The sequence below is a fragment of the Phragmites australis genome, chromosome 15 (assembly GCF_958298935.1).
Source record: "Phragmites australis chromosome 15, lpPhrAust1.1, whole genome shotgun sequence".
Taxonomy (NCBI): Eukaryota; Viridiplantae; Streptophyta; class Magnoliopsida; order Poales; family Poaceae; genus Phragmites; species Phragmites australis.
This window is the reverse complement of record NC_084935.1, coordinates 5,124,233-5,141,899: the sequence shown is the minus strand read 5'-3', so window position 1 is coordinate 5,141,899 and position 17,667 is coordinate 5,124,233. Positions and strand designations below refer to the sequence as shown.

The 17,667-nt window shown below is 46.0% G+C and overlaps 3 protein-coding genes and 1 long non-coding RNA gene across 4 annotated transcripts; 1 reads left to right on the top strand and 3 right to left on the bottom strand.

Moving 5' to 3' along the window:
* Positions 1-1,727: 1,727 nt before the first annotated feature.
* On the bottom strand, positions 1,728-2,512 carry LOC133893686 (uncharacterized). The gene is made up of 2 exons (XR_009904549.1): positions 2,432-2,512; positions 1,728-2,254 (listed from the first exon to the last, which is right to left on the bottom strand). It is a non-coding gene; the product is annotated as an uncharacterized LOC133893686 (long non-coding RNA).
* Position 2,513: 1 nt separating this feature from the next.
* On the bottom strand, positions 2,514-5,714 carry LOC133893685 (pentatricopeptide repeat-containing protein At1g25360-like). Its single transcript, XM_062334778.1, has 2 exons — positions 2,773-5,714; positions 2,514-2,633 (listed from the first exon to the last, which is right to left on the bottom strand). Exon 1 carries the CDS (start codon positions 5,476-5,478, stop codon positions 3,073-3,075), a length of 2,406 nt encoding a protein of 801 aa, XP_062190762.1. The 5' UTR covers positions 5,479-5,714; the 3' UTR covers positions 2,514-2,633; positions 2,773-3,072.
* A 941-nt stretch (positions 5,715-6,655) lies between these two features.
* LOC133892468 (aspartic proteinase 36-like) lies at positions 6,656-15,512 on the top strand. Its single transcript, XM_062333275.1, has 12 exons — positions 6,656-6,957; positions 7,061-7,181; positions 9,148-9,575; positions 9,663-9,819; positions 11,173-11,255; positions 11,358-11,454; positions 11,543-11,615; positions 12,760-12,945; positions 13,550-13,671; positions 13,857-13,958; positions 14,040-14,137; positions 14,989-15,512. Exons 1-12 carry the CDS (start codon positions 6,713-6,715, stop codon positions 15,158-15,160), a joined length of 1,884 nt encoding a protein of 627 aa, XP_062189259.1. The 5' UTR covers positions 6,656-6,712; the 3' UTR covers positions 15,161-15,512.
* Positions 15,513-16,075: 563 nt separating this feature from the next.
* On the bottom strand, positions 16,076-17,377 carry LOC133892469 (short-chain dehydrogenase reductase 3b-like). The gene is made up of 2 exons (XM_062333276.1): positions 17,274-17,377; positions 16,076-17,106 (listed from the first exon to the last, which is right to left on the bottom strand). Exons 1-2 carry the CDS (start codon positions 17,300-17,302, stop codon positions 16,245-16,247), a joined length of 891 nt encoding a protein of 296 aa, XP_062189260.1. The 5' UTR covers positions 17,303-17,377; the 3' UTR covers positions 16,076-16,244.
* Between the last annotated feature and the right edge of the window lie 290 nt (positions 17,378-17,667).

Sequence of the window (17,667 nt, the reverse complement as noted above, 5' to 3'; positions counted from 1 at the left end):
TCTGCTTGTACTTCTCGGGGACGCAACGGAAGAGCTTTTCGACAGCTCTCTCCTCGCCGTAGGTGTCATCGCCGAACTGCACCATCTTCTGCAACAGAGTGTTGAGACGGAGAGCAAAGTCATCAACGTCCTCACCTGGCTTGAAGGCCAGGTTCTCCCACTCCTTGCGAAGTGCCTGCAGTGTGGACTTGCGGGCGCGGTCGCTGCCGATGCGTGCCGCAGCGATGGCGTCCCAAGCCTCCTTGGCAGTCCGCTTATTGGTAAGCGAGAACTGCATCTCGGACGGGACTGCAGCGATGAGGGCATCCAGCGCCCGTCGATCCTGGTCGTAGTCGACGTCGCCGTACCGGACTGCCTCCCACATGTGCCGCACCTGGAGCTTTACCCTCATCACCGCAGCCCACTCGACATAGTTGGTCTTAGTGAGGGTAGGCCACCCACCGCCGGGGCCGACGTCCCTGACAACAGCCTGGAGCCCGTGGTAACCACGGTACCGATCCGGGGAGAGAGAGCCACGCTGCATGTGAAGGCCGCGCTCTCCATCGACCCGTCCGCCACCGTTGCCGTGCTCGCCCCCTCCAGGAGCGCCACCGCCGAGCTCGCCTCCTCCAGGAGCGCCGCCGGCTCGTCCGCGTCTGTCTGGGCTGCCGCCGCGCTCGTGGGCGTGCGCGGCTGCCCACTGCGCCGCCCGCGCTCGCGCTGCCTCCCTCCCCAGCAACTCGAGGTCCGCGTTGGCGCTGTCGTCAGCAGAAACGGAGCTGCTGATGCTGCCGCGCAGAGCCTCGACCTCTGCTGCCGCCGCACGCGCTGCATCCGCCGCCGCCGCTGCTTCTGCCTCCGCTCTGGCTGCTGCCAGCTCCGCCGCTGCCAGCCTCGACGCCCTTGCCGCCGCCGCAGCGGTCTCTGCCGCCGCTCGCTCGCGTTCCTCTGCCGCGGCAAGTTCGGCCTCCTGCCGACGCCGCGTGCTCGAGGCGACCGAGCGCTGAGACTGCCCTGCGGACATGACGCGCTACCCGGGGGCTGCTGCGTGGGGAGAGGGCTGCTTCAGACGAGCTGCTGCTCGTCTGCGCAGAGGGAGAGAAGTGAGCAGGAGCGGCCGGAGCTGCTGCTGCTCCCAGCTGGGGCTGTTGCGCGGCTGGGAAAGGAGGTGAGCAGGAGATGCTCAGGCTACAGGATACTACGGCTCTGATACCACTTGTTAGTCGCTGAATTCTTACTCTTGGTAGTAGCTGAATTCTTACTCTCATCGAGAGAGGATGACACTAAGAGTTGGGGCAATTTTTCTGGTTTATTTCTCACACAAATGCCATGCCAACTTGAGGGGTTGGGGATACATATTTATAGGCTGCTAGCCAGCCAAGCATATGCTAAGATGCTGTCCTAGATGCTGTCCTAGCTGTCCTAGATGCTAAGATGCTGTCCTAGATGCTAAGATGCTGTCCTAGATGCTAAGATGCTGTCCTAGCTGTCTTAGATGCTAAGATGCTGTCCTAGATGCTGTAGCCCTAGAAAGGACCACAAAGACCAACCAAGGACCATCTGAAGCAGCCCCACAAAGACCATATGCAGCACAGAGACTTATCCCATCATAGTCCTGGCTTAGCGCTTAATTTATTTTTTTCTTAACTTAATTAGGTGAGATGAATCTTTCATTTTTTTTAGTTTTGAAACGATCCAATAACTCAAAAAATACAAAACTTATATCCGTCACTATAAGTAACCACCACTTAAACAACTGAATGCTAGTATTCAAATGATCGTGATGAGGCAGCAATAGCACACATCAAAATTCGTTCTACAGATCCGAGATGTCAGTCACACTGCTGTAATATACATCACCAACTATTATAATTTCTAGAGGTACAAAACGCTCAGGTTCAAGGATTCAGGAACGAACTTTCTTCAGATCCCTCTGCTTAGACGACCTTTGACGAACTGACGATTATCCTCACTCGCACGTTCTGTACAAGAAGTAATGGACTTCACACCAACGATATTGACGTAAACATCTTTCCCCGTAAAAACTGTATCAAGTGACTTCTGTGTATCAGCCCGTGTATGAGTTGCTGCTGTCTGTGCCGTCCCAAAATTACGCTGGAAATTATATTGGAAAATTTCAAGTAACTATGAAAGAGAGCACGGTTGTAAATCTACCACGGGCAGTTTCAGACAGATTCCAGGCTCCCAGCATGCCCATCATCTCCGTGTGGACAGTCCATTTGCCCGAAAAGATGCAGTGCTGCTGTCCCCGTTCCTGCGAGGAACATGAGCAATCCAGATATAATGTGAGATATACAGGATTGTTCTGCACATAAGCGTGCTTCTTTAAGAAAGATGACCTTGCTTAAGTGGCAGTTCTAGTGACAAGCAAAAACCCCCGGTTAACGAAGGACATAACAACAGCTTACCATTGATTTTGCAAGATTCATACCTGTGCGGATGAGTTCAATGCAGGGGTTCTCCAACCATGCCACCATTGTGAAAAATACTGAAAACCATTGCCCCCTCCCCCCCCCCCCACACACACAGTTACTCATGCATTTGAGTCAATCTGTCCACGCGACTACGCTGAAGAATTAGCTCCTTGATCATCATTATGCCGTTCAATAGATCATCCGATGGCATTATGGCACCTGAAATTGCAAGGACATAAGATCTTTAGTTCTCATTGTTAACCAAAGAGAAAAATACTAACCTAGATTTACAAACTTATCTGACTAATCTGGTCTAAACTGGTCGTGGAATATGCATGAACCACATGTTGATGCTTACCGAGAAGGATTTGTGGCAGATGAAAATTGACAGTACATTGGTCCCAGCATCCAGGGTAGCATGTATCACACCAGTCTGAACCCATTAATGAAACAGACTAATAGATTAACAGTTTAACAGTAAGACCTCAGTTGACAGAGAGCATGAAAAGCCAGGTCTCTTTGATCCGAGTTGGTCCAGTCTATTCCTATTCAAGGCTCTTTGTTTGATTACAACCAAGATGGCTGATAAATAACGTTGAGACAAGGACCTAGAGGATATATGTTAGCAGGTGTGCTGCTTATAACAGCAAAAGTATATTCACCAATAGTTACCGCATGAACATTCTCCATCGTTGAAATGGTGAAACCGCCTAGCATCCCTAACAACAATCTCCCTTCCGACTGCCTTCGACATGAACATCATAGCAGTATGACAATCACCACATATTCTCAAGTTCTTAAGAACTGTAACCGTGGCTCCAGGTGGCAACTTTAGAAGTCCAAAACCAACTGCCAACCTCTCGCTATGTGCAAATAGTATATGTTCCTTCTGATGAGGCCCCATATCATGCAACACAACCTTTGTATCAGGAATGTATCCCAACTTTCTCATCTTAGCGCCAATCATTTCAAGGAATTGGTAAACTTCATGCGCCTCTGGATGTTTTGTATCACCAACAAGAAACACATGAACTTTGTTTCCAACTTCTATCCAGCTGCACCCAGGCTCCTTCTTGACCCCTCGATCACGCATTAGCTTCCTTACTCTTGCAGCATCTACCCAACGTCCTGCAGCTGAGTAAGTGTTGGACAGAAGGATGTATGTGCCATCATGCTGTGGTGTCATCTTAAAGAGCTGGTCTGCAGCATATGCACCAAACTCCATATCTCCATTGATCCGGCAACCAGAGAGAATTGCCTCCCAAATGGATGGGGTAGGCTCAAAAGGCATTGTCTTGATCAAATCTCTAGCTTCTCCAATTTGTCCAGCTCGACCAAGCAAATCAATCAGCCACGCGTAGTGATCTTCTCCAGGGATAATGCCGAAGTCCCTCTTCATGGACTCGAAATATTGAAAGCCTTCATCCACCAAACCAGCATGATTGCAAGCTGTCAATACTGTGAGAAAGGAAATCCTTTCTGGATATATGCCTTCAGCAACCATCTGATCAAAGAGCTCAAGTGCCTCTCTTCCATGTCCATGCTGCCCAAGGGCTGAAATCATAGCATTCCACGAAATAGAGTCAACATTGGGCATCACAAAGAACACAAGATGAGCTTCTTTCACAGCACCACATTTAGCATACATGGTAATGAGTGCATTTCCTGCAGAGTTGCTCCCCATGAAACCAAGCTGCACAAGATGCCCATGGAGCTGTTTTCCATGCTTCAGTGCCCCAAGTTCACCGCATGCAGCTATAGCACCAGCATAGGTGTAATCACACGGCTTGACATTCTCAGCCCTCATCCAGTTAAACAGTTTAAGTGCATCTTCAGCAAGCCCTGCATGGACATATCCTGATACCATCACCATCCATGACAAATCATTTTTATACGGCATCTCCTTAAATACCTCAACTGCCTTGTCCAAACAGCTGCTCTCAACATACCCTGACAAAATGGTGTTCCAAGAAACAACATCCTTCACTTCCATACTTTCAAATATCCTTTTTGCAACAGCAATCTTCCCACACTTCGAGTACAAGGTCATCAATGCATTGTTAACAGGCAAAACTGCCTCAGGTACAAAATCTGGCTGCAATCGAATGATCTGACCGTGGACAGACTTCCCATGCACAAAGAACCCAACATTTGCACAAGCACTCAGGACGCTAGTAAATGTGAACTCATCAAGCGGCACCCTTTCTAGCACCATCCTCCTGAACAGCTCAAACGCCTCTGTAAACATTCCTGATTGCACATACCCTGAAATCATCGCATTCCACACAACATCGAATTTACCATCAACCTCCTCAAAAACTGAACTAGCAGCATTGACATCACCTCTCCTAACATACCCGACGACCATAGTAGTCCACGTGAGCTCATCCTTAGCCGGCATTTCGTCGAGCACCTTCCGTGCGTCCCGCGTCGCCTCAGGAGCATCGCATTTCATGTACAGCGCAATGAGCGCGTTAGACACCGACAAGGCAGCCCCGGCGCCAGACTTGAGCACCGCGCAGTGCAGCTGCGCGCAGTGCAGGACAGAGAGGTTGTGCAGGTGGCACACGGCGCTGAGGAGCGCGGTGAATGAGTAGTCGTCGGGGCGAAGGGAACCGGGGCCGAGCAGGGAGTGGAACACGGCAACCGCGGGCGCGGCGTGGGACGCGCGTGCGTAAGCGGAGATCATGGCGTTGTGGAGGACGGTGTCGCGGCGCGCGGGCGGGACGGCGTCGAAGAAGGAGGCGGCGGCGGGGAGGCGGCCGGCGGCGGCGTGCGCGGTGACGAGGGAGGTGGCGGCGACGGGGGACGGGTCGCAGCCGAAGATAAGCGCGGCGGCGGGGAGGTCGGGGGAGAGGGTGTAGAGGTGGAGCAGGCGGAGGGTGAGGTGGGGGTGGGACGGCTCGTGAAGCAGCGCAGAGGTGACGAGGCGCGCGTGGAGGCAGCGGAGCGCGCGGAGGAAGGAGGAGGAGGATGAGGCCGGGTAGTGATGCTCGGCGATGCGCCGCAGGAAGACAGAGCATTGGTGGTGCAGGGAGGTGACGGCGGGCGGCGGCGGCGGCATTGCGTCTTGACGTGGTTGGGCGAAATGCAACTCCAGTTACTCGTGCGCCGGTTGATTCTCTTGTCTATCTCATAATTTTTTTATCACCTACTACTTCAGCATAAATCTCCACGATGAATTATATCCATGTGTGAAAATTTCCCTTCCGGCGAGCTGGGTGTGCGCCGCGCCGCCGAGGGTACACCGGCGCCGCGCCGCCGAGGGTTCAATTGGGCACACGGGCCAGCGGGGTTTTGTTGGGTTCAGCTGATGCATGGTTTCTGAACTTCCACGGCTACCCTCTCGCCCTCGGTGAATGTCATCAAGCCGCCGCACACCCTCTACCTTTCTCCCACGGCGACGGCAAAGGGGCCACCGGTGGCGGCATCGTTCGGTAAATTGTCGCCGACAGCGATCCTTCTAAAGTGATCTGTGCTTATAGATGTGTAACACAAATGTTACTAGTCTGCTATATCCTTAACCGGCAACGATAAATTACATAGCCGATGAAAATTTGAACACACCTGCACTTTCCTGGTGCATTTGAAGAACACAGTGAACATACAAGAAGGTATTTTTTAAAAAAAATTCGACAAAAATTCTATCATTAGTTAGTTGTAGTAGAAGGGATTTAAAAAACACACAAACTAACACACGGACTAGGCAAGCGAAAGGTAAAGAGCATTCGAGCAACAAACAAGAAGATATACAGTATACATTTTTTCCGTAAACAATACAAACCCGTTTGAAACTGAGAATTTTTCTGATCTGTATAATTTTTTCGCAAATTCTTATATTCAAGTAGTTTCGCTGAAATATGCAGAAGGTAAATCAATGTGGTGGACCCACTCCTCTTCCAGGGTCTCTTGCGTGTGATTCGTGCCCATATCGTCAACGCCTCTCCTTCCATTCCAATCTAGACTCCAACAACGACTAAAAAAGAGAAGACTCACTTAACACACAGAACATGCAGTTACCCGCCCTATCCAGACCCACGCTTGAGTCTCCGACTCGTGGGTCCCATAAGTAGTGACCCCCTCTGTCAGTGGGTAACTTCAACCACGAGGTTTTCTCCACCAGTAGCAAAATATATCCGACCTGCGGGGACGGCACGGCCCGGCGATGGCGCCGTAAATTACCGAATTACCCCTCCGCCCTCTAACAGGTCGTCGCCTCGGCCTCGGTCTCGGTCCCCCACGGCGGGACGACCTCCCCCACCCTCCCCCTCCCATTCCCCGCGCGACGAGGCCACTCCATGGCGAGTCGCGGCCGGCGTCTCCTCGGCTCGCGGCAGGTCCTCGCCGCCATCCTCCTCCTGGTAGCCGCCTACGCGGCTGCCGAATCCCCCGATCGGCCCGCGCCGGCGCTGCCGCTGGTGCTCCCGCTCACGCTCTCCTACCCCAACGCCAGCAGGCTCGTCGCCTCGTCGCGGCGCGGGCTCGGCGACGGCGCCCGCTCCAACGCGCGCATGCGCCTCCACGATGATCTCCTCACCAACGGGTCGGTACAGCTCGTTTTTTTAGATGTTATTTCCCCCCAATTTTTTGGACGCTCTATTGGATCTGAGGTGGGGAGAGTGGTGCGCGTTGTCTTGTTGGTTCAGATACTACACGACGAGGCTGTTCATCGGGACGCCCCCGCAGGAGTTCGCGCTGATCGTTGACTCCGGGAGCACCGTCACCTACGTGCCCTGCGCCTCCTGCGAGCAGTGCGGCAACCACCAGGTGGGGCTGGATTCCTTTTCTTATCTGTTCAGCTACCAGTTCGAAACTGTGTGAGATGATATGATTGATTAGGATGATAGCACGCGTGGATATGCGATGCCCACTTTGTGAACTGCAGCTGGACTATTCAAGTTAGTTAATTGATGATTATGCGAATTATACGGGTTTGTGACACTACTTGTGCATAAATATATAGGAAGTCTAATTCTCAGAAGATTCACATTTCCATTTGCAGATAGATTAGGGAGTTCCAGTTTAGTCATAGGTGTTGATAAATTGTAATATGGACTGAGGAGTGAGGACGTGGCTTCAACCTGCAGTCCTGCAGGCAAAGTGAGGTGCCTTAATTTATCTACTTTCTAAATGGTGAATTCCTGAAACACGATAGTCTATGGTCAACACTTGCCAGCAAGTACCATGCCAATCTTGGCCACAACCAATAAAATTTGGCAGTTGTTTTTTTTTTCCGGGAACATGAAAATACCTTGATTTTTTCCGCAAGGAACACGGAAAAGACGTGTGTATCTTCATTAGATGAGAAAAATCAACACAAGAGTTAAGATAGAGGTTCCACACCCATAACAGAGGAGCTGGGCATTTGTTTGATAGGGCATTAACTTAACCTATTCCATTGGATTGCCAGCCATTGGCCTTGTTGTTGTCGTCGACAATTGTTTGCCAACTTCTTAACTTGCTCTCCATGTCAAGTGGGTCCCATGTCTTTGCCAACAAATGACAGGTGTTTTGTTTGGTCGTACCTATGTGTTAGTAGTGCCAATAATTTGGTTTTATAATGTGCCTTTTTCGATACTGAACACTCTTTCTCGGCTCAAGATATAGTATTACTCCACCATTTTGGAATTTAATAAACATTATCATTATCCAAATATATAGCCTTAAGATTCACTAGAAAATACATCTCTGCACAAAGAAAAATATTTTACATCTTATTTTCTAGTACATGTTTGGGCTTCTTTTGCACTGTCATTTGCATGGTTAGCCATGAGATAGTGCTGTATTGTATTACCTGAGTGCTTTGGAAGCCTTCCATTGGTATGTGATGTCATCCAACAAACTGTTTTATTGTCGTAAGCGAAATGAAAATAAAAACTGAAGACAAAATATACTTGGTCTTTGAACAAACTGGTTTGCCCTTTATGCCTATGTTTGCTAGTAGTATAACTTCAACTGAATTGAAAGCCCTTATGAGATGCTAGATTTTCTTCTGTGCCCTGCCGAAATCCTATTGATGCAACTGCATCCGTATATTGATAGCTTGTCATTTATCTAGATGTCGTCAGTTTAACCATCACCTTTGCTTGGCCTTACATAGGTATGTGATGTCAGCAACATATATTATCGTAAGTGAGATGTAAATAAACACTGAAATGATACATTCTTAGCCTTTGAACAAATTGGGGTGCCCAACACTGAAGACGATACATTCTTAGCCTCCCCCCCCCCTACTGGCCTGCCCTTTATGACTGTTGCTGGTAATCAGGATAGCTTGAACTGAAGGCCTTTCTCAGGTGTTAGATTATTCTGTTGTGGTTTGCTGAAATATTCTTGATGCAACTGTGTAAATGTATTGATGGCTTGTGATTTATCTAGATGTCATCATTGTTTTACCACCACCTTTACTTACTTGATCTTGTGTTTTCTGAATGAATCACTCGCATCATTGAGGAGACGTGTAAAGTATCAGAGTTGAAATGATCTTATTTCTTTTGTTGTAATATCCAAAAAGTTGAAGATCCTGTGAACACGATTTTTTCTACCAGGATGTATTTAATAATTTGAAATACATAAATATGTGCATGCTACCATACAAGTCATGCCATGGAGTAAGAAGCAGTCATATTTATCTTGGAGATCACTGTTATTTTCTAGTCTCTATTTGCATTTGTCTTTTTAATTACCTAGAATTCGCCTCCGGTAACATAAACTGAAGTTTGGTTTGATGTAGGATCCAAGATTTCAACCTGATCTCTCCAGTACATATTCACCAGTAAAATGCAACGTCGATTGTACCTGTGACAATGACAAAAATCAATGCACTTACGAGAGGCAGTATGCTGAAATGAGCTCCAGCAGTGGGGTGCTTGGTGAGGACATTGTGTCTTTTGGCAAAGAAAGTGAACTTAAGCCACAACATGCTGTTTTTGGCTGTGAAAATTCTGAAACTGGAGATTTGTTCAGCCAGCGAGCTGATGGTATTATGGGGCTGGGTCGCGGTCAACTTAGCATAATGGATCAGCTTGTTGATAAGGGTGTCATAAGCGATTCATTCTCTTTGTGCTATGGTGGAATGGATATTGGTGGTGGTGCTATGGTACTTGGTGGAATGCCTGTTCCTTCCGACATGGTTTTCTCACGATCAGACCCCGTCCGTAGGTAATATATCTAGTTCTGCATACGGCAAGTGATCCTTGTTCCTTTTGTGGGACATACTTTTACTAACCAACTGTGAAATGACAACAGCCCGTATTACAACATTGAATTGAAGGAAATACATGTTGCTGGAAAGGCACTGCGGTTAGACCCAAGGATCTTTGACAGCAAACATGGTACAGTTTTGGATAGTGGAACCACATATGCTTACTTTCCAGAGCAAGCTTTTGTGGCTTTTAAAGATGCTGTAAGCTATACTGTTCACCCCATTCCTTTCCTGAATTACTTTTACGTTTGGTTGGATCTTTGTTCTTTTTAGTTATGTTTCCTTCATGTGGAATCTATTTTCTTGAATTTCTGCTTTTGCAATTTACCATGTATAAAAGATAGGACATATTTAGCTTCAGATGCTATAATAGTATTTGAGGACTAAAATCGCACTCCTGCCATCCTTTTAACTTTTCTGCCTCACATAAAGGAAGTTAAACATCTTAATGACTCCTAAGTGAGTTTCTAGTGCCTCGGACAAAGGGTGTCCTACTACAACTTTAGCATCAGCATGCTTTTGCATGTGCATTAGCCAACCAGTATATCCCTTTTTCTCTTATTCTCTTGGTTGTTGCTTTACAAACTTAGTTCTAGCTTATAAGCATAGTTTTCATGGCGTCGCTATGGCGACGCTATATTGCCATGGCGGTAATCCGCCTCTCGCCACGCCGACGTCACGGCTCCAGGGTGTATAGCGTCCGCCATAGCGCCATGGCATCCCTGTGGCGCCTCTTTGGTGTCCTGTGGCGACCAATTCGGTTGTGGCGGGTGCAATAGGCGGAGGCCAAGTGAGCGATTGAGCGTACCTTCACCGTTGCCGGGACAGTTCAGTTTTCTTTCAGAAGAAGCGGGAGCCATTTTGCATTGAAACTCGGGCGCTCAACCAACACAAGTATTCATCCTTTCCAATCTGAAAAGGGTGTTGCATGTTGGGGAGTGGGAGGGGCAGCGTGCTGGGAAGCTGGAGGGGCGGTGCGCGCTGGGACGCTTGGAGTGGAGGTAGCTGTGAAAGTGGTGGGAGGGGCGGCTATGAGGGAAGAGGTGGAGGTGCTTGTGGGCTAAAACCCTAGGGGATAGATCTGCTATGGGCTTTTGGGCCGGGCCTAATATGCCGTGGCTAATGCCAAGCCTTGATAAATAATTCTGAATTGTTTGAAAAAATAAATTATGTTGATTAATGACCGATTCTTCATGGTATTACAAAGTACAAAAGCACATCAGCAAGGTTTCTTCTTGACCTATGATGTACTATCCTAGACTATGATGTGTGTATTCGCCACGCCGATGTGTGTATGGCGTCGCCACGCCGCGCGCCATAAGCGTTGTAAAGGTGTGAAGGTAGTGAGTTGCCGCGCATTGCCGCTTCACCGTAACAATTATGCTTATAAGGACACTAGTGCACTTACAGATCATTTCTTTTTATTTGTTTTTATATGTCATGGTAGCTAAATGTTTTTATTTTTGTCCTACATCAACTTTTTTTTTAAATGAACATGTGGTGATTATGCTGCTGAAAAGTATGTTGTAATGATTCTATGTTCTCAATTGATAGGTGACAAGCAAAGTGCATTCTCTCAAGAAAATCCGTGGCCCGGATCCAAATTTCAAGGATATCTGCTTTGCAGGCGCTGGAAGGTGTTGCATCATGATTAAAAATTCGTTTTTCATTCTCAACATTCTTATAATATTCTCCATAACGTTTGTGTACAACTTAAATATTTATCTTCTCGCTTTCAGGAACGTCTCACAACTATCAGAGGTATTTCCAGATGTTGACATGGTATTTGGAAATGGACAGAAGCTCTCACTTACACCTGAAAATTATTTATTCCGGGTATGAAAAATTGCAAACTTAGATCTGTTTAAATGAATTGAGATTACATATTGACATATTGTGTCTTCCCTCCAATTCTGAAATGAAGCACTCTAAAGTTGGTGGGGCTTATTGTCTGGGTGTATTCCAAAATGGGAAAGATCCAACAACATTATTAGGAGGTTAGTCGCTCAACTTCAAGAGGAATGCGAAGCAAATTTGCATCATGATCTCTTTACATTTCTTATTGATGCTGTTTGCATTACATCTCACAATTTTCTATGCTATTGGCCATCTTCAAGTTTGTATCTATTCTACCACTCTCCATATTGTCTTTCCTCATACACTCTGGACTCTTTTTCTTTGTGTGTGTATTGACTTACAAGCTTACTTTGTTCTGTAGCATTACAATTGAAAAATATTTGATGACATCCATATATAATATTAGATGCCCTCTTTGTACAGCACTTTCTGATCTTATTGACTTTCTACTCGTAAAAAGTATGATTGGTACAGGCTTGCATTCTTATCTATATGCAGCTGTATTCTGACCAGCTTTTACGCATTTGCTGAAAATTTTATTAGAAAACTAAATGACTGGCTTGGAAGAAATGTTTAACATATTCTCTCCTTATCTCTGAGTTATTTGTGTTCAAACATAAGGAGATATCTGATTAATTAAAATCTGAGGTCTGTGTTTCATTGTTATGCTTATTTCTTCAGAGTAGCAGCTCTTGGCCTCACTCATTCAATCCAGCAATGTACAATGTACTTATGCAAGCATGAATTTTCATAAAACCTGAGAACCACAGATGCACTAGCTTACCCTTCTTTATGAAAGGTGTAAACATCAATTTTTTGTTAAAGGAAACAAACATGCCATTATTCTCTTTTTATTTGTTCAGGTTTCAACCATCCTGGAGTCATATGTTTATGGAGTTATAAGGCAAAACTTGAGCCTAGAGATGTAGCTTTCTCTGTATTGGTAGCTGCTGGTTGAAAACTAAAACAAAGTAGGACATAGAACTCTCCTTTTTTTTTCTTCCATAATGTCAAAGAAGAGCGCTAGCCTTGTTTTTGCAAAAGGGCTATGAGCTCTAAAATTTCTTTTGTTACCTATATAATACAGCTTAACTGTTTTTTATCAATGCATTGTATATCATTTATTCTCTTGGCTATCACAATTGTCTAAAACGATAAGGATTCTTGATTCATTCAAAGGCTGAAGTAAAGCAATCTCTGATTATAACAGGATCATGACAACATTGCTTACGCATTTCGAAACTTTGCCATTGTGAGTAGCTAAAGTAGTGATCTTAATGGCAGGTATCATTGTACGTAACACACTTGTGACCTATGACCGTCACAATGAAAAAATTGGCTTTTGGAAAACTAATTGTTCGCAGTTGTGGGAGAGTCTCCATATCGGTGGCGCTCCTTCACCAGCACCTTCAAGTGATACGGGTTCACAAGCTGATATGTCACCTGCTCCTGCCCCTAGTGGTTTGCCAGGTTTGTGCCTACTTATTATATTTTTCTGTTCATTCTGGGTGTCTTATATGATGAATGATGAAGCATGAATATTAATTATTTTGCAATTCTAACCATTATGTGAGCATCAGTTTGTTTTTGGCTGCTTTGTTCGGAAGATGTTCAATGCTTTTGAATCTGAAGCTTGATAGTGCTTTTAGTTTTTTTTGGGTGAATTGAGGCAGGCAATCAATCCGCCTCTCTGAAAGGTCTTCAAGCCAGAATTTGATCCACATTTTACTCATTTGTTTACCTACTTAATTCAATTGCCTATGAAGTACTTAGTTATTTGACTTTGATGGCATACTTTTGCACAATAATAACATTCTCATTCCATTTGCTTACCAATTACCACATTGTTGATAACCAGCCAATTGTTGTGAGCTAAATCAAGAAGTAAATGTTTTTTTTTTCTGAAGTAAATAGTGGACTTAATTTTTATTGGACTTTACGTAGTTCAAGAAATAAATGTCATTGTTTTGAAGAGGAGTGATGGACTGTGCCAAAGCCTATTATTTTTCATTAGTGAACTCTATTTCTATCTGATAGACATGATTTATTATACTTGTTAATCTTCTGCTTGCAGAATTTGATGTTGGTCTCATCACCGTTGATATGTCCATAAATGTTACTTACCCAAACCTGAAACCTCATCTCCACGAGTTGGCTGAGCTGATAGCTAAAGAGCTGGAGATTGATTCCCATCAGGTAATGGTGGAGCATAGTATGCGACTATTTTGGTTGTGCTAGTTATGTAAGTGATGCCTTTTCAGTTAGGAGTAAGAACATTTCTTGGTATCATACTATCATTTAATTCAGTTTGCACTAATATCATAGCTGTTTCAGAGCATGCTTCATTGTGATTTGGCTGAAGTTGCTCATTAATTTGACAGGTTCGAGTTATAAATGTTACAAGCCATGGAAACTCTACTCTGATAAGATGGGGTATTTTCCCGGCTGGACCTGATAATGCTATGTCTAACGCAACTGCAATGGTAGCATCTACTCTTGTACCTATGAGAACTGTTTCCGCGTCCCATTTTTTCATTGATTAATTTCTTGTAATGCTATGACAGGGTATCATTTATCGATTAACTCAGCATCATGTTCAGTTGCCTGAAAATCTTGGCAGTTATCAGTTACTCGAGTGGAATGTGCAACCTTTATCCAGAAGGTGAGGGAATGCTTATTATGAGTTTGCATTGTTCCTGTTGTGTCTGATATCATCCACATTTTCTTTTGGGGGCATCTGTTCCTCTAGAAAATGTTATTTCTTTTATAACGAGTCTAGGCTCAACTCTAGTTACTGTTGCGTCACCCTTAGTTATAATCCAAAAAATAGTAGAGTTACAATCCGCGAGATAGGGAGTTACAACTGGACGTAAATAAAAAAAATTTAAGTTGCAATTACGTTAAGGATGAACGTAACTCCTAACGAATTTCTTGTCTAATGATGTATAACCTAAGGAACACGATTGTAATCGTTGTACAATCTAAAGCGTAACTCCAGTCCTTATATATATATATATATATATATATATATATATATATATATATATATATATATTAATTGTAACTGATCATAACTCGTTAGCTTCTCGTGTTGCAATTATGTACTTCTTGACGCGCGGTTGTAACTGGTCTACCTAGCGGATTGTAACTGACAGTTTTTTGAGTTGTAACTGAGAGTGCGTGCAGTGGTAAACTATAGGGCGTTTAGGCGCAGAATAGACTCGCCATGTGTGTGTATAAATAATTGGCTAGGGTAATATCTTTTAAACATGTACTTTCAAAAGATTAAAAGGTCACAATGAAACACACCATATTCTATTTTACTTCTCACGTTTTGTTATATTTACATGCCTCCAGCACCAAAAGAAAAGTTCAATGAGATAACTTCATGACAATGCATTAATGGATAGTCCTCTAAATAACTTCTGAAGTAGCCATCCATCTTATTCGCTTGAATGGTATTTCAATGCTGCTAGAGAACTTACATTTAACTTCTGTTTTATTTTGGTACAGGTCATGGTTTCAAGAACATGTAGTCTCTATACTGGTTGGGATTTTACTAGTTATTTTGCTTGCTTTGTCGGCCTTTTTAGTACTACTTGTCTGGAGAAAGAAATTTAGAGGCCAAACTGCGTATAGACCTGTTGATTCAGTGGTTCCTGAGCAAGAACTCCAACCACTATGATCTGAAGTTGTTTGGCGGAGCAACATATAGATGATTCTTTGGTAGAGATACCCTCGTGTGGGTTACCATATTGCTCTGGAGTACGTCTGCTGCTGGAGTAGCCTTTTTTTTTTCTTTGTATGTAACACAAGCTTACAGAAGAAGCACAAGATTACATGACTTCTCGATTCAAAACTTAGAGCCTTTGTTCATAAACTATCTAGTGATTCAGATCAAGAGCTTCCTCTTGTGGCTTACAGTAGAAGGTTTTGTTCATGTAATGTAGATCAAGTAGAATAGAGCAGACACAAAGCAGACTCGTGGACCGAATGATGTAATATCTATTTGATAAGTGCTTAGGGTGTTTGGCTTTTTCAAAGATTCAGGGCATGTTTGGTTCTGGTGCTCACCCTTGCTGGTGAGGAAGAAAATCCTTGTTAGTGAGTCTTGGGTGAGCAAATGAATCATACTTGCCTCCCTGGGACCTTGGCCCCAGCCTTGCTAGGATCGGTTTGGCAAGAGTAATAAACATGCCCGGGATGTGTCGCTGTTGCTGTTTCATTTCTGTAGCTCTTGTTGAGGTTATTCTCCGTCATTTTACTGTCTCTTTCACTTCTGCCTGCTTCAGAACCGAGACGAGGTATGTTTCCTTTTCTTGCTAGTAGTTTGAGTATGACGTGCTGTATTAAATCCGTCTAGTACAACTGGTATATATGTAGTTTCCTTAGTTTTGTGCTGTGTTTAGTCTCCAAATGCACTTTCTATGTCTCAAATTTTAGGAGGGATTTCATGTCTATTCAGTGTAAATTTTTCGGCAAATTTTACCATCCTTTTGACATACAACGTTGCAGAAGTGCTAATCAACTAAGTCAATCGATCCAGGAGAAATTATACGATGCAACAAGCACAGGCTCTTCTCGATTCAACAGGAGGTACCAGACAAATTCTTCCGTTGATCAACTAAAAGTCGCAATTGATCAACGAAGTGTAGCGTCCTTGATGATAGTAGATACATCAGTTCATATAGAACTAGCAACCAACCAGCTAGTCCGGTCAACGGAGTACATTGACTTATTCCCAGGAGGGAGTCAGCTAGCGCATCTAGTCAATTCGCCGACGGCATGCTGATCCGCTTGCCGACCGTGAACCCGCCGTCGACTACGAGGTTATGCCCGGTCACGTACTTGGCCTCGTCGGAAGCCAGGTAGACGGCCGCCCTCGCCACGTCCTCGGGCTCCAGCACCGCGCCTCGGATCTCGCTCATGCCTATCTGCACCAGCCGCTTCAGCTGCTCCTCGCTGACACCAGGGAGCATCTTCGCGAGCGAGCCGATCAGAATCGGCGTCGCGATGGCGTGCGGCGAGATGGCGTTCACCCGCACACCGGAACGCGCCAGCTCCTCCGCCGCCGCCCGCACCACGCTGATGGTCGTAGCCTTGGAGACGCTGTAGGGCAGCGCCGCGACCCCGCCCAGCATGCCCGTGGTGCTCCCCGTGCAGAGGACGCACCCGCGGCCCCGCGGCACCATGACGCGCGCGGCGTGCTTGACGCAGGCCACCGTGGACCGCGCGTTGGTCGCCATGACGCGGTCGAAGTCCGCGAGGTCCAGCGACGCGAGCGGCTCCGGCGCTGATGACCCGGACACGCCCGCGTTGCTGTAGAGGATGTCCAAGTGCCCGTGGCGCGCCACGGCGAGGTCGACCGCCGCGGCGATCTCGGCCTCGTCGGTGACGTCGCAGCGGGTGTAGGCCGCGTCCGCGCCGAGCCCCGCCGCGACGGCGCGGCCGACGTCGTCCTGCACGTCGGCGAGTATGACCTTGGCGCCGTTCCGGACGAACTCGGTGGCCGTCGACTTGCCGATGCCGCTGGCGGCGCCTGTGATGACGGCGACCTTGCCGGCTAACCTCTGGACGTTCGACGCTGTTGAGAAACCACTAGAGGCTCCCGCAGCTTTGCTCTTCTCCCTCCTGCATTCACAAGACACAGTATGCCATCAGCAAAGCTCAAGTGTTTCTTCTTACAAGAAACAAACATATCATATCATCACTAGCAGAATCAAATGCAAAATATTTCAACAACTGATTGCTCTGAACGCAACAAAAAAAAAAAAAAAAGAGAGGCTCGAAGGGGAGACCTGAAAACGAGGTGCGTTGTTCGAAGCATCCTTGCAGATTGAGTTGTATGCTGTGAGCTTCTCCTTGAGCAAAGATGACTCGTTGTGAGTTGTGACTAGTGACTTGGGAGCTGAACGGAGCGGCTGAAGGCAGGTTATAAAACCGTGGCAACTTTGCGTGATCGCACGCCTCGATCACGGCGTTGGCTCTGTTGCATATAGAAAGTAGAGATTGGAATGAACTCTTGTTAGATCATCCCTAACCATATTTTCTTCATTTCGTTCCCTTCCCGATTCCCTTCTTCGTTCTCATTCCTTTTATTTTCTCTCATCTCTAACAGCTTCCTTTCGAGGGTAATCGCGAAGGGAAAGGAGAGAGAATCCTGTCATAAAAGGAATGACCCTGGGAATCCCG

Bases quoted from the DNA above. Each gene is read 5' to 3' on its own strand.
- LOC133893685 (XM_062334778.1), bottom strand. From the start codon at position 5,478: ATGCCGCCGCCGCCGCCCGCCGTCACCTCCCTGCACCACCAATGCTCT.
- LOC133892468 (XM_062333275.1), top strand. From the start codon at position 6,713: ATGGCGAGTCGCGGCCGGCGTCTCCTCGGCTCGCGGCAGGTCCTCGCC. The intron at 6,958-7,060 runs GTCGGTACAGCT...TTGTTGGTTCAG, and splicing joins GATGATCTCCTCACCAACGG to ATACTACACGACGAGGCTGT. The intron at 9,820-11,172 runs GTAAGCTATACT...CTCAATTGATAG, and splicing joins TTGTGGCTTTTAAAGATGCT to GTGACAAGCAAAGTGCATTC.
- LOC133892469 (XM_062333276.1), bottom strand. From the start codon at position 17,302: ATGCTTCGAACAACGCACCTCGTTTTCAG. The intron at 17,107-17,273 runs GTCTCCCCTTCG...TTGTGAATGCAG, and splicing joins ACAACGCACCTCGTTTTCAG to GAGGGAGAAGAGCAAAGCTG.